Source organism: Helicoverpa zea, chromosome 19, assembly GCF_022581195.2.
Source record: "Helicoverpa zea isolate HzStark_Cry1AcR chromosome 19, ilHelZeax1.1, whole genome shotgun sequence".
In the NCBI taxonomy this organism is placed as follows: domain Eukaryota; kingdom Metazoa; phylum Arthropoda; class Insecta; order Lepidoptera; family Noctuidae; genus Helicoverpa; species Helicoverpa zea.
Window position 1 is genome coordinate 105,003 of NC_061470.1, and position 13,433 is coordinate 118,435.

Here is a 13,433-nt window from a genome sequence, read left to right on the forward strand (position 1 = left end):
ACCAAGTTCCATACACATACCTCAGTTAAAAATAGTTACTTTTTAATGATGATTACTTGGCAAGTTTTAATAGAAAATTAAATACTTGATTCATTGCGTTTAGTAGGTTTAAAACAAGGTGTATGAAAACTTGCCAAGTAACATCATTAAAAAGTAACTATTTTAACTGAGGTATGTGTATGGAACTTGGTACTTATTCAGATCTCACTTCTTTTATAGGCGAAGCATTCCCATATTATCGAACTTGGCAGTCTTTCACATTTTTGTTTTGGGTGGGATCGAGTGTTCTAGAAGATACTCGCATCAAGCCTGCAGTTGCGTCTGGCCACCGCCAAGGACGGACGTAGTACTTCTCCCGCCGCCATTCGCATTGTGTCGAATACATACCGCTCCGCGTCATTATTTCCCTATATGTGATTTCCTGAAGATTCTCGTGTAATAATTGAACCTATGCTAGAAGACATTGCGGACTTATAGTGCAGTGCTTATTTCACGAGTTTTAACCAGTCCACCGGTGGATGAACCTAGATTTAGCTCGCCGGCCGGCAGCAATTACCGCGACCATGCGCCCTGGAACGAGGCATCTTCACATCTCGCTGGTTGTAAGTGAGGTCCCTGGATTCACAAGGTACGTGGGCTTTATTGCTGCAAATAGTTGTAGTGGGTATTGGTGTCTAACGGAATATCATCAGCAGGGATTTAATTGAATTACGATTTGAGCTTCACCGCCATATTGTTTTGTCCCGCATTCGATTTTCAACATTTGAAATCACCGCCCCCGCATTTCTCTTTCTTTCTTCCTTCAACCCTTTAAATTTCTCCCAATTACATTAATTAATTTTTATTATTTTCCCCTGATGAGGCTATTTACACGCCTCACCAGCTCGTTTTTGGAAAAATGAGGCCGAATTAGTAAATTAGATGACAATGTATAAATATAAGAAGGACAAGTTACAATAATTGATGATCTTTTATTGAAGCTTTCTAGTAGATGGCGTTGTAAAAAAGACGAATTAGTTTATTAGAGGCTATGTCATTTCCTCGTTGCTTAGTTATAAAATTAGAAGTTTAATGATGTGTCCAATAAATAATTTTGTGGCTACACTTATTATTTCCCCTTCTTAAATGCCTACTATTAAGTGACATCAAAAAAATTAGTAATTTATTAGTAGTAATTTATTTAGAACTGTCAACTGTCAACACGCGCGAAAGTGCTGTTGGAGATTTTAGTGAAAACTAGTATAAAACTGTACAAATCTTTATAGAATAGTGATAAAAACATTATTTAGTCAGTGTTTTCGATGTGACATTGTTAGTGAAAGAAAAGTGATAGTGATTAAAGCAGAAAACTTTATCTAAAAACCCAGAGTGACAATCAAATTTCCAAATTTTTCTTTAACCACCCTCATATTTTTTAATAATTTTAATTATTTGTCTTTGACATTTGAAATAAATATTTCATCTGACATATGGAAAAGGATTCTTGCCGCAGGTTGTTATTGGTTAGCACGTGTGCCTAGAATTTTCAGTTTTTTCAAGTGTTTTAGTGACCTTTTGTGACTTATTGTTGTGTTTGTGTGTTGTCCTTGTGTTCGTTACCAGTGTTGTACTGTTGTTTCGGTAAATAACTAGTTTTAATTAGCGATGGATCGCAATAAACCTCCCGATCCCGATCCTCCCGACATCTCTGCATACGCTCCTCTTTCCCCTAACTACCCATTATCCCAATTCGCCGATGTTGCTTGCAGCATCGCGGATTCCCAGAACTTATCTGCCTCGAATGCCAGGAAACGCTCCGGAGATGATGCAAACATTGTCGTGTCAACCCCACCACCGAAACAACAAAGGAATTTAGTTGGCCGCAGCAGGTACTCTGCTACAGATAAGGCACCGTTCATTGTCCACGTGTCTCGTTTGGAACCCCAGCCTAATGCCGGTACTTCTCTGCATCCGGTTACCTTTGGAATATTTCTCCAAAAACAGAGCATAGTTAACATTGTCCGTGATGGAGTTAAAAAAGTTGGCAGGAACCGTGTTTCTGTGGAATTTAAATCCCCTCAGGATGCAAATGCATTCCTTATTAATAACATTCTTCCCAAGAACAGCTTTGTGGCCTCCATCCCTACGTTTAATATAACCCGCATGGGTGTTGTTACCGGTGTTCCTACTGATTTAACTGAAGAGGAAGCCCAAAGATACCTACAAGTCCCCTCAGGTTGCGGTGAAATTCTCAAAGTTCGTCGTATAAATAGGAAAGTGGTAATTGATGGAGTGACCGAATTTAAATCCACAGAAACATGTGTCCTTACCTTTGACGGTCAGGTGTTACCGCCAAGGGTGTTTTGCTGCTACACTTCCCTCCCAGTCCAACAATACGTTTATCCCACCATCCAGTGCCGTAAGTGCTGCAGGTTTGGTCATGTGGAACTAGTGTGCCGGTCTAAACCCCGCTGCAGTAAATGCGGCCATGATCACCCTGGTGATGGTTGCAGCATTTCTGAGGCGGAGGCATTCTGTGTGCTTTGCTCGGGGAATCATTTTGCAAATAGCAAATCATGCCCGGAGCTGGGCAGACAGAAGGCCATTAAGACTGTTATGGCTGAGAAGTCCCTCTCTTATGCTGAGGCCAGCAAGACTGTCCCACTCGCTTCTCGCAACTATGCGAATGCTACAAAAGCAGTTCCCACCTCCACTCAGTCATACCGCAAAACCGTTTTCCTCAAGCCGAAGACCCATGCCCCTCTATCTCCCTCTTATGATAAAGCTGCTCATCAGCAAATTATTAACTCCCCTGCACCTTCACAGCCTGACGGCTGCGCTCTAAATAATCCATTCACCGGCAATAATGCTTCATCAATTATAGAAATTCTTATTAAACTCTTAACTACTATTGTATCCACTAATAATGCTGAAATACCGTCCAACGTTGCCTATCAACTAGTAAATCTCCTTTCAAAAATTAAAAATGGCGTCCCGTCAAATATTCCTGCAATGGAATGTGAGGAGCGTGTGGCATAAGAAACACGACCTCATATTCCTTCTTAATAAATTCAAGCCTTTGGCTTGCTCAATTGCTGAGACTTGGCTCACCCCGAGTCTCAGTTTTAATATACCACATTTTAATGTTCTCAGATGTGACAGATCTGATGGCTATGGAGGGTCGGCTCTCCTCGTTAATAATCGTGTTCCACTGTCGACCTTGGCACTTTCTGCTCTGGATGGTGATATGAATATAGTCGCAGGTAGAGTAGAAGGTATCACAGTTTTATCTGTCTATATCTCCCACCCACAGCACAGGTTCTTAGCTACTATTAGAGATATTCTGAACAACATTGTAGGACCCGTGCTTGTCATGGGTGATTTTAACTGTCACCATTTTAGATGGGGTTCCAATCGCTGTGATTCCTTTGGGGAAGGTTTGGTAGAAATCTTAGATGACCTTGACCTTTGCATCCTAAATGATGGTAGTCCTACTCGTAGATCCCTTCCCGGACAGCAAAAGAGTTGTGTAGATCTCACATTCTGTTCCGTAGAGTTGGCGGCATCAATTCATTGGCAATGTACTACCCTTACGCATGGTAGCGACCATTACCCCATTGTTATAACTTTTCTTAATAAAACTTATTTAGAGAAAACTTCTCCTCCACTATTGAAGTACAACTTGTCCAAACCCGATTGGTCGAGGTTTGCATCTTTACTGGAGGAGAAAATTAGTATGCTTCCAAATTTAACTTCAAGTTTCCAAGATTTTAATGGTCACTGCCATGCTAAGAACTGCTACGATGGCTTTATCTCGGCCATAATTTCAAGCGCAGACTCTATCTTTCCGTTGCGCAACTGTGCCAGAAACAAGATCCCATCACCCCCGTGGTGGGATCAAGAATGCACATCGGCTGTTAAAGAAAGGAAAGAGGCCGAAAAACAGTACAATGATGCGATGAATAGCGACAATCTTATACGGTACAGACGAGTGTTGGCTCAGTCTCGGCGGCTTCTTCACAAGAAGAAACGTCGAGGTTGGGTTAAGTTCTGCACTTCTCTGTCCCCTTCCACTCCCATATCAGCAGTATGGAAGAGCATTCATCGTTTTAGGCGAGGCTGCTCCCCATCTATCTCTTCCCCCATCACGCGAGAAACTGCTGAATCCTTTTTCGACAAAATTGCTCCAGCCTATGTTCCTTCTTCCTCAGAACTTCTGCTCCCGCCTGTTAATATTTTGAATGACCCCCTGGATGAACCTTTTTCATTGGAGGAACTTGATGCGGTATTACATCATGTTAGGGATACCGCCCCTGGCATGGACGGCATACCGTATTCATTTGCAGTTCACTTCGGTTCTGATGCTAAACAATATTTTTTAGGAATTATAAATTATTGTTACCAATTTGGTTGGGTTCCTGACCAGTGGAAAATTCAGATAGTCATTCCTCTTTTGAAGCCCGGCAAGACTGCTGATGATCCGAACGGCCTTAGACCAATTGCGTTGTCCTCAGTTTTGGCCAAGTTACTTGAACATTTAATTAAAAACAGACTTGAGTGGTTGGTAGAATCGAGGGATTTACTGCCGAGTAATCAGTTTGGCTTCAGAAAGGGGCTGAGTACCATGGACAGTGTGGCAATTCTGGTTACCGATATCCGTACAGCCTTTTCCAAAAATGAATCCGCTGTAGCCACATTCCTTGACATATCTTCCGCATACGACAGCGTCCTTCTTCCAGTTCTCAGGCAAAAATTGCTACAGCTGAGGATTCCGGGTAAGATGGTACAATGTATATGCGCACTCCTCATGTCTCGCTTTTTGATGCTCAGAGTGCAGGGAGAGGTATTTGAGGTGAGACAGACGTGGAAGGGCCTTCCTCAAGGTTCAGTTTTAAGCCCTCTACTGTACAACCTGTACACAGCAGACATCGGCTCCTGCCTCAATTCTGACTGTCAACTTCTACAATACGCCGACGATCTAGTGTTGTATGTAATCAATCCTTCAATTGCGGACGCTGCCTCATCTCTCTGTCTCTCCCTGGACTCTCTGCACACATGGCTTTTGGACCATGGCCTCCAATTATCTGCCCCAAAAAGCTCGGTAGTGATTTTCTCCCGAAAACTGCTGATCCCTCAGGTTTCCGTTAACATCCAAGGACAAGGCATCCCCATAGCGAAAAAAGCTAAATTTTTAGGCGTTTACTTAGACTCCAAACTATCCGGCATTCATCACATAAATTATTTAATTAAGAGATGCGAAAGAGCAATTTCCATTCTAAAAGCTCTCGCAGGTGTCTGGTGGGGGGCCCATCCCTTCACCATGAAATTAGTCTATAATGCTTTAGTCCGCAGTATCCTGGACTATGGGTCACACCTGGTGATTCCAGGTAACAAAGGTGCCTTGGCCGGTTTAGATAGGATCCAGTCTCAATGCCTTCGAATCATCTCAGGTTGCATGAAGTCGTCGCCTATTAACGCCTTACAGGTCGAATGCGCTGAACCCCCCCTAGCCCTAAGACGGCAGTATCTCGCTTCCCGATTCCTATCCAGGGTTATTCCCAAGTCATCCCACCCTCTCATCCCAAAACTCAGAGAACTTGACACCCTATGTCACAGTTCAAAATATTGGGAACATAAAGAACTCCCCCTTTTCCTAAAAGCATTCCGATTTTTCCAAAATTTAGAATCCCCTATTACATCACATCCCAGACTTCCCTTATTTAATTACTCATATGAAGTTCTTTGCTTTACTCCTAAAATATTTTATAACATTGGGATATCTAAAAACTCCCCATCGGCAAATTCGGCCTTTAATGCGGTTTTGGGTGAACGATGGACTGGGTTTCAAAGGTTCTTCACGGATGCTTCCAAATTTAATAGTGGTTATACTGGGGCCGCGGTTTATTATCAGAACTCGAAAATCATTCTTAAATTTAGATGTCCAAAGGAGTCTTCTATATTTACAGGCGAGTGCGTGGCATTATTGGAAGCTTGTCGCTTTATAGAGTCCCATGAGATCAACTTTGGAGTTATCTTTACTGATTCCCTTAGTTGTCTCCAAGCCCTATCCCAGAATTCCTTTCGAACTAAACTCCATTGTCCTATTGTCCTGGAAATTAAAAATTCCCTTTACTCCTGCGCTAGGCAAGAAAAAGTAGTCCACCTAGTTTGGATTCCCAGTCACTGCGGTATAAAGGGAAATGAATGTGCCGACGCCTTGGCCAAAGACGCATGCACATCTGAGTCAGCTGACCTTGCACACTTCTCCCTTCAAGGGCATGACCTACTAAACCTCCCTAAATTGAGTCTTGACACCTCGTGGCAGGAATGGTGGAATATCTCCAGCAAAAAGAAAGGCAGCTCCTATTACGCTATCCAACCGGTTGTAAAACCAAAACCGTGGTTCTCCCGTTTTAAAAAATACCCCAAACAGGTTATTTCAGTCCTGTGCAGAATACGGATAGGTCATTGTTGCACTCCGGTCTTTTTGCGCAAAATTCGGGTGCAGGATTCGTCCCTCTGCGAGTGCGGACTAGATGAGGGTACCCTGGACCATATATTTTTTAACTGCCCTAATAACTCCTCTTTCGATTTATATGGTCGTCTCCAAAAACTCAAAATTCCTCTCCCTATTAATTTCCGTTCCCTCTTATCACACTCCTGTCCAGAACTGCTCCAGTTGCTGTTAATGTCTATTCATCGAAACAACATTAAACTATAAACTGTGGCCTATTTTAGGCTACAGTTAGGTTGTGGTATATTTTATATGTTATATGTGACTAACATTTTGTTGTTATTTTTATGTATGTAAATGTATTTCTGTTTGTTTCAGTGTCGTCCTACTAACAAGTTAAAGTTACACAAGATCGGCTACAACAGCATCTTAAATTCCTTTTGTTTTTTTTTTGTTTTTTAAATCACAAGCACGACTTGCTTCTCATTTCACTTGTCATTGGCAGAATCGTCGACATTGACATCGACACGGATTGCCATAAATAAAAATAGAATAGAATAGACATATGGAAAAGTGTTGCAATAGTGATAATAAATAAAATTCTACTATGAGCTCGGAAAATGTTGGAAATTTAGTGGAAGCTGGGAATCACGCACCAAATGAAACAAGCGCCGACTGCGTAGTTGGGTGAATTTCAACAGGTCCAATAAAATCTTCATTTCCGTGGATTTTTTATACTTCAACTTTAGAACAAGAAAAATTAGTGTTTACTAAAGTTTTTGATAAGATATGTATTCTTACTTAATATCTAGTAGATAGCTTAAAAAACTAACGAGATATACAAGACTAAAATTTTCATACCACGGCGGTGAAACTTGCATGCACGGCAATGAAACATGCGTCCATGGCAATGAAAACTATTCCTGCAGCCATCGTTTTGACATATCTTTCTCTTTCTTTTCTTAAATACTCCTCTAGTAAAACAACCTAAGTGAACCTGAACCTGAAGTGGTGTGTAAGTTTATCATTTTGTGAGGTGAACGTGGAAATATCTTTTTGTAGTTGACTATATAGTACAAAATGTTTTTTTTCTTAATCATGCCGTGGCGATGAAAACATAAGTCACGGTAATGAAACATGCGGCCACGGCAATGAAACGAAATTGTTTTACAAGGCATGGCAATGAAAATTGTTTCATTGCTGTGTATTTTTTTTCATTTCCATAGCAAATTTTGACCACGGAAACCACGGGAATGAGAGCACGGCAATGAATATCAAGGCAAAAACATCAAAAAACTAAAAATCTGTTAATAATTCACAGTAATTAACACGTCACAAATAAACATAAGATAGATGGCATTGTACCGAATGATCAATTAAGAGGACAAACTTATTCAAACAGAAGTAAGACCTATCCACGGCGATGAAAGAAAAAATGACCAGTGATAAAAAAATTGCATACTTGCATTTATGGCGCGAAAACGCAGGCACGTGCACACGTCATTCCACGTCGAACACTTGACGTCTACTAATATGCAACATTTAGCGCACAGCGGGAGGGACGCAAACCGTTAGAAAAGGCAATATTCTCAAATATGTTTAGGACATGGTGATGAATGGTAGTTCTGGGACAAACTATTTTTTATTTACCATTTGTTGTATTGTTTAAATATTTGAACAAATGTAGTCCGTAACAATACTTTAACTATTCACGAATCAAATAAAAGTAGGTTTTAATTTAAATAACTAATACATTTTTATCAATAAGGTCTAGTACACATCAAGGTGACGTGTGGACAAACACGGCAATGAAAGATTTTGAGGTTTAATTTTTTTTTTTGGAGAACCAATTAATCCTATTAACAAAATATTTAGTGCTACACATAGATTACTATTTCATCTACTTAGAAAAAAATATTAGAATATTATAACAATGATTTTTAGTACCGATTTCATCGACGCCACGCAATTTTTGGTCCCGGGAAATTCACCCAGTTATGAGTAACCAGCCACCTATAATAGCGAATGCTACTGGAAAACGATATGTCCAGCAAGCTTTTCACCCTAGCTTATTTATGAATAGACCAAGGAGTCCTTCCCTTAGAAGATCAGCTAGTAACAACTAACGCTACTCCCCTGACAGAGGAACACAATATGCAAACATCAAGCAATAGCACACCCTGCCCACCGGAATGGCGAAGAGTACCAACAACTAGAGGCAACAAGCGGAAAAAGTTGTCACAAACCCCATCTCCTGAAGCAATTGAAACTAACAATAGGAATAACCTTAGGAATAGCCTTCAGATTGATCAGGTAGATAATGAGCCTGAAAACAAAGAGAAACGCCCAAACAAACCTCCACCCATTATAACGGGTGATTTTTAAGAGGTATAGGATTTGATTTACAAAAAAAAAACACAAAAAATCTGAAAAAATTATTAGACTTACATAATCTAATAACTCTTTTCTACTTACTGCCAAGCTATCACCATAAATTAATATAACAGTTGAACCTGGGATAAGCTTAGACAACTTAATGTTTTGAACTAAGTGACTAAAACTGGCACCAGGTACTCAGTGATTTAAAACATATCGCAGTCGAACGTGAATCGTATGTTGCTTAAGTAAAATTAAAAAAAAACCCCAACCCAAAAAAAGTACGCAATAATTATGACAAAAGGTTAAAAACGCTAAACGCTATAAAAAGCAAAAAATAACTTTTAACACTACGTAAACTAAATTTTGTCGTGTCGGGGGACCGCTCTAATTCAAAAAGTCGTGGTGGCCTAGTGGGCAAAGAACCAACCTCTCGAGTATGAGGGCGCGGGTTCGATTCCAGGTCAGGCAAGTACCAATGCAACTTTTCTATAAAGCACTGGTACTCAGCTGAATCCGGTTAGACTGGAAGCCGACCCCAACATAGTTTGGGAAAAGGCTCGGAGGATGATGGGGGACCGCTCTAATTCATTACTTTAGATACGTGATACTTTTTTAAACGAATGTTGTAATTAGGTAGGTATCATTTGATTTATGTAAGTATTTATGAAGGTAAAAAGCGGTCCCCCGACACGTCAAAATTTAGTTTACGTAGTGTTAAAAGTTATTTTTTGCTTTTTATAGGGTTTAGCGTTTTTATTAACCTTTTGTCATAATTATTGCGTACTTTTTTTGGGTCGGGGTTTTTTTTTTTAATTTATAATTTAATTTTATTTCATGCTTTTTAAAGGAGCTCCTTAATTTTTCCTTCTTTCATTTAATTTATTTTATCTTAAGATGGGGTCGCTGTATGCGATCTCCGCCAATGGAAGCTGTTTAACAATCCTCATGACAAACTGGCTCTGGGAGAATTGCACAGATTGAGAAACAATAAAGATTCACCTTTGGACATTCTAGATTTTCAGCAAAAATATAAATCGGTTTATCCGTTTAATTCCGGCATTCCAGGGTTTCATCCGCCACATCCCATTTCCAGCATCAGGTTCTCGTCAATCAGAAACATGAAGAGAACTCGTCAAGACAAATTCAACGAGCCCAAACTCGATGGGTTTACTAAAAGGCAGTTCAGGGTTACGTCTCCTACCTTCGTGCCCTAACAGCAGACCAGCTCAGTGGTTCCAAAAGACATTTGTGTTTCAAATTTCAGATCCCACATATACTTGCAAGTAAACTGAGCGTGTAACATTCCTATCACATCTAGCAAACGAGCTGATGACCTTGAAGACCTGAACCGATTTCCACCAAACATAGCTAAGAACACTCCCGAATGACATACCTTTTAAACAAAAAAAAAACCGCATTACAATCGGATCATCCGTTTGGGAGCTACGATGCCACATACACACACACACACACACACACACACACACACACACACACAGACACGTCAAACTTATAACACCCCGTCGTTTTTGCGTCGGGGGTTAAAAATTAGGAGAATCGGGCCCCAGGCCTTGTCCCGCGTGCGCGAGTGCGACGCCGCCTAGTGCGGTCTCGCTCGCGCGCCGCTGTGTCTATGCTGGGACGTAGCTGTCGAAGGTCGGTCGATCGCTAGTTGCTAATGAGATTCACTACTAATAAAATAAATGTGTTTGACCACATGTGTGTCGACGTCAGCCGATCGCACGCCGGCTCCGGATTGTTTGTTTATAATTTGGTAAATAATGACTGTGCAGTGTTAAAAATATGGTTAATGTGTTTATTGAACAATTATAAACTCGCACAAATGGAGTACAGTGTTAATTCAATGGATTTCTTTAGTTATTAAACATTATAAATTGCTAGCGAACATTGAGTGACAATAATTGTAGTGGTCAGTGGCGCGCGAGCCGCGAGCGCGCACCGTTCTCTTTCACTCCTTAAGCGAGTACGTCTATCCATCTCGGTCGCGCGGTGATTTAGCGAATTTGAAGAATGAATTGTTTTGTGTGCAACAACAAAGTTGAACTCGGGCAGCTGCTTAAATGCACAAAATGTAAGGTGGGATACCACTACTCTTGTGTAAATATTACCTCGGCCCAGTACTCGGATAAACAGTCTCAATTAAAGAGCAAGTATAAGTGCGATTCATGCTTAAATATAACACAACGCGTCCGGGTAACAGATGATACGCCGGTACGAGGCATGAACACTAGATCAAGTTCAATGGAAAAGCAACAATTTAGTCAATCTATGGAGAATAATAGCAACATGGAGGGAATCTCGTTAGTCATACAAAAGACAATTCAAGATAATATGTCAGGTTTTCTAGAAATGGTTAAGGAAATTATTGCCACTAATATAAATGCTTTGGAAACTAAACTTATTCACGAGATCAAGACTACGGTTTCGGATTTAGTACATGAAAACAGTCAACTGAGACGAGACCTGTAGCCCAAGCACGAATATTTGCGAAAAGTTATTCGTATCGAAATCGAGTAACATTTGTATGAGAATTGTACAGCGCCCCTATCGGGCGTAAAAGGAAACAAAACATGGCAGCACGAACATTCTTTTGACGTACGGTAACGTAAACTCTCGAAGGCTGGCTATCGAGTATGGTCGAAACATTATTCACTTGAAAATAGTCGGTGAGAAAGGTTTCGAGAAGTGTAAAAATAAAGTTTTAACCATGTTTATGTTTGTTTAGAGTTAGTTTTGTGAATAAAATTATTGTTAAGTTATTGGAACAATTAGTAATAGCTTCAATATAATTTAAAATGCAAAGACCGCCACTGTATGAACGTAGTACCGCATATTATTTTTTAGCGGCTTTACTAGAATATTATGGATATCAATCACGAGAAACAGGGTAAGTAATTAAATCATATTTTATTTATTTGCGAACCTATAGAATTAATGTGTTTGAAAAAAAAAATGTTATTTATATGTTTATTTTTAATCATTGTAGAGAAATTACGCGCAGAGCAAAACTTAGGAATAGAATTTACCCACTGGACATAAATGAAACCGAATTTAAAAATATAGAAATAGCATTGCACTTAAAATACTTCACACTAAAGTTTATGCCACTCAAACTTATTAAAACTGTTTACTCACGCTTCCATGAATTCAACCATCATTTCATATTGCGTGCGTCTGACTGGTTCTCATAATATTTATTATATTGAAAGCACTTAATTATTTGTAGCAAAAAAAAAAACAGAAATACTTTTGTTGTGGACGTGTAGCAAAACATAAACAAATTTGGCGCCCTTACGCGCGTCGGATGTCAAGTGGGTGCGTTCGGTACCCGTCATTTTTAAAAAATAAAATCTCTGTAACTATGTTATATTGCTAGAGATAATGCCATTTTATAATGTCTAATAATTAACTTTGGGTCTCTTTTTTATATTACATTCAGTTTTTATTATAATTTAATAATAATAAAACGTTTAATCAAAGGTAAAAAAAATATTAACAACTAGAGTTAGTTTTCGAACGCACCATTCATTCAACAATCGTTCATTTTGCTCACTGTGGCGCGTCCCTATTTACATTTGCATGACGTCACCTTGGAATTCGAATCGAGTGTTCGATAGTGCTTCGAATGTGGTTCGTGCTGCCTACTATCGACAAACTCCGTTTTCGAATCGAGGCCTCGATACATTGTCGATTCGAATACGTTAGATATTCGTGCTTGGCCCACTGAATACTGCCAGTAAGAAATGTGTCACTTTAGAAGATGAAATTAAAGTTCTTAAATCGGAAAGGAGAAATAACACGCACCAGGAGGTAAATACTAGTAGTTCCGAAATAAAGTTGCCCGCGAAATCTGTGCCTAAGAGTCAAAATATACCGCAAGAGATTATAAAAGTTGTCAACATGAACTCATCGCCGGCGCTGCTGTCGCAGCCATTCCAGAGCGCGGCTCGCGCACGCGCAGACGACGGCAACGCTGTGTTGGTCGCGGCGGCCGCGGCACCCGTGCGCCCCGCGCCCCTGCAGTCGCAGCCGTTGGAAGCTACCTATGCGAGTGTGGCCAAGAGCGCAGCGGGAGCGGAAACTTACAGTAGTTGGACGGAAGTAAAAAGAAAAAATCCGATTAAGAGAGGAGGAAACAGTATGGTTGTATCTATAAAAGCAATAGAACGTAAGAAATACTTGCACGTCTGGAGGTTAGACAAAGCAACAACTGAGGAGAATTTATTAGAGTATATTAAGAAACTAATAGGAGAGGACTCGGAAATAACTATCGAGAAACTAAAACCGAAAACTGAAAGAGATTATGCCTCATTTAAAATAGGCTTAATAGAAAGTAAATTTAATAAACTATGTGATTCGGAGGTATGGCCATTAAACACGGAATTCAGTGAATGGATCTTTTTTCGACGCCCAACCTCAAATTCAGGCCAAGCACAAGCAAATATCTAGAAGAACTTTGAACATCTTTTACCAAAATGTGAGGGGACTTAGAACAAAGACCTCAAAATTTTTATCACTATTGGAATCTTCAGCTTCAGATTTATTTGCGATCACTGAAACTGGCTGTAATGAGTCCATTTACGACGCCGAATTAATATTA

At 40.0% G+C, this 13,433-nt stretch overlaps 2 protein-coding genes across 3 annotated transcripts; both read left to right on the plus strand.

Annotated features, from left to right (window-relative positions):
- The first annotated feature begins 1,619 nt into the window (after window positions 1-1,619).
- On the plus strand, window positions 1,620-4,026 carry LOC124639604. Its single transcript, XM_047177045.1, has 3 exons — window positions 1,620-1,868; window positions 3,133-3,545; window positions 3,983-4,026. Exons 1-3 carry the CDS (start codon window positions 1,645-1,647, stop codon window positions 4,024-4,026), a joined length of 681 nt encoding a protein of 226 aa, XP_047033001.1. The 5' UTR covers window positions 1,620-1,644.
- Window positions 4,027-4,787: 761 nt separating this feature from the next.
- LOC124639881 lies at window positions 4,788-6,992 on the plus strand. 2 transcript variants are annotated; one of them, XM_047177389.1, is made up of 2 exons: window positions 4,788-6,734; window positions 6,812-6,992. In XM_047177389.1, the coding sequence occupies exon 1, from the start codon at window positions 4,802-4,804 to the stop codon at window positions 6,698-6,700; it is 1,899 nt and encodes a 632-aa protein (XP_047033345.1). In that variant the 5' UTR covers window positions 4,788-4,801; the 3' UTR covers window positions 6,701-6,734; window positions 6,812-6,992. The 2 variants fall into 2 exon arrangements, with proteins under 2 accessions (XP_047033345.1, XP_047033346.1); XM_047177390.1 differs by having other exon boundaries at window positions 4,788-6,728.
- Window positions 6,993-13,433: the final 6,441 nt, after the last annotated feature.

What these genes read in the sequence shown, in the direction of transcription:
- LOC124639881 (XM_047177389.1), top strand. Translation starts at nt 4,802, where the DNA reads ATGCTCAGAGTGCAGGGAGAGGTATTTGAGGTGAGACAGACGTGGAAG.
- LOC124639604 (XM_047177045.1), top strand. Translation starts at nt 1,645, where the DNA reads ATGGATCGCAATAAACCTCCCGATCCCGATCCTCCCGACATCTCTGCA. An exon ending in AATTTAGTTGGCCGCAGCAG is followed by an intron (nt 1,869 to 3,132) that starts GTACTCTGCTAC and finishes TAATGTTCTCAG; the next exon opens with ATGTGACAGATCTGATGGCT. An exon ending in TTCCGTAGAGTTGGCGGCAT is followed by an intron (nt 3,546 to 3,982) that starts CAATTCATTGGC and finishes GTGTTGGCTCAG; the next exon opens with TCTCGGCGGCTTCTTCACAA.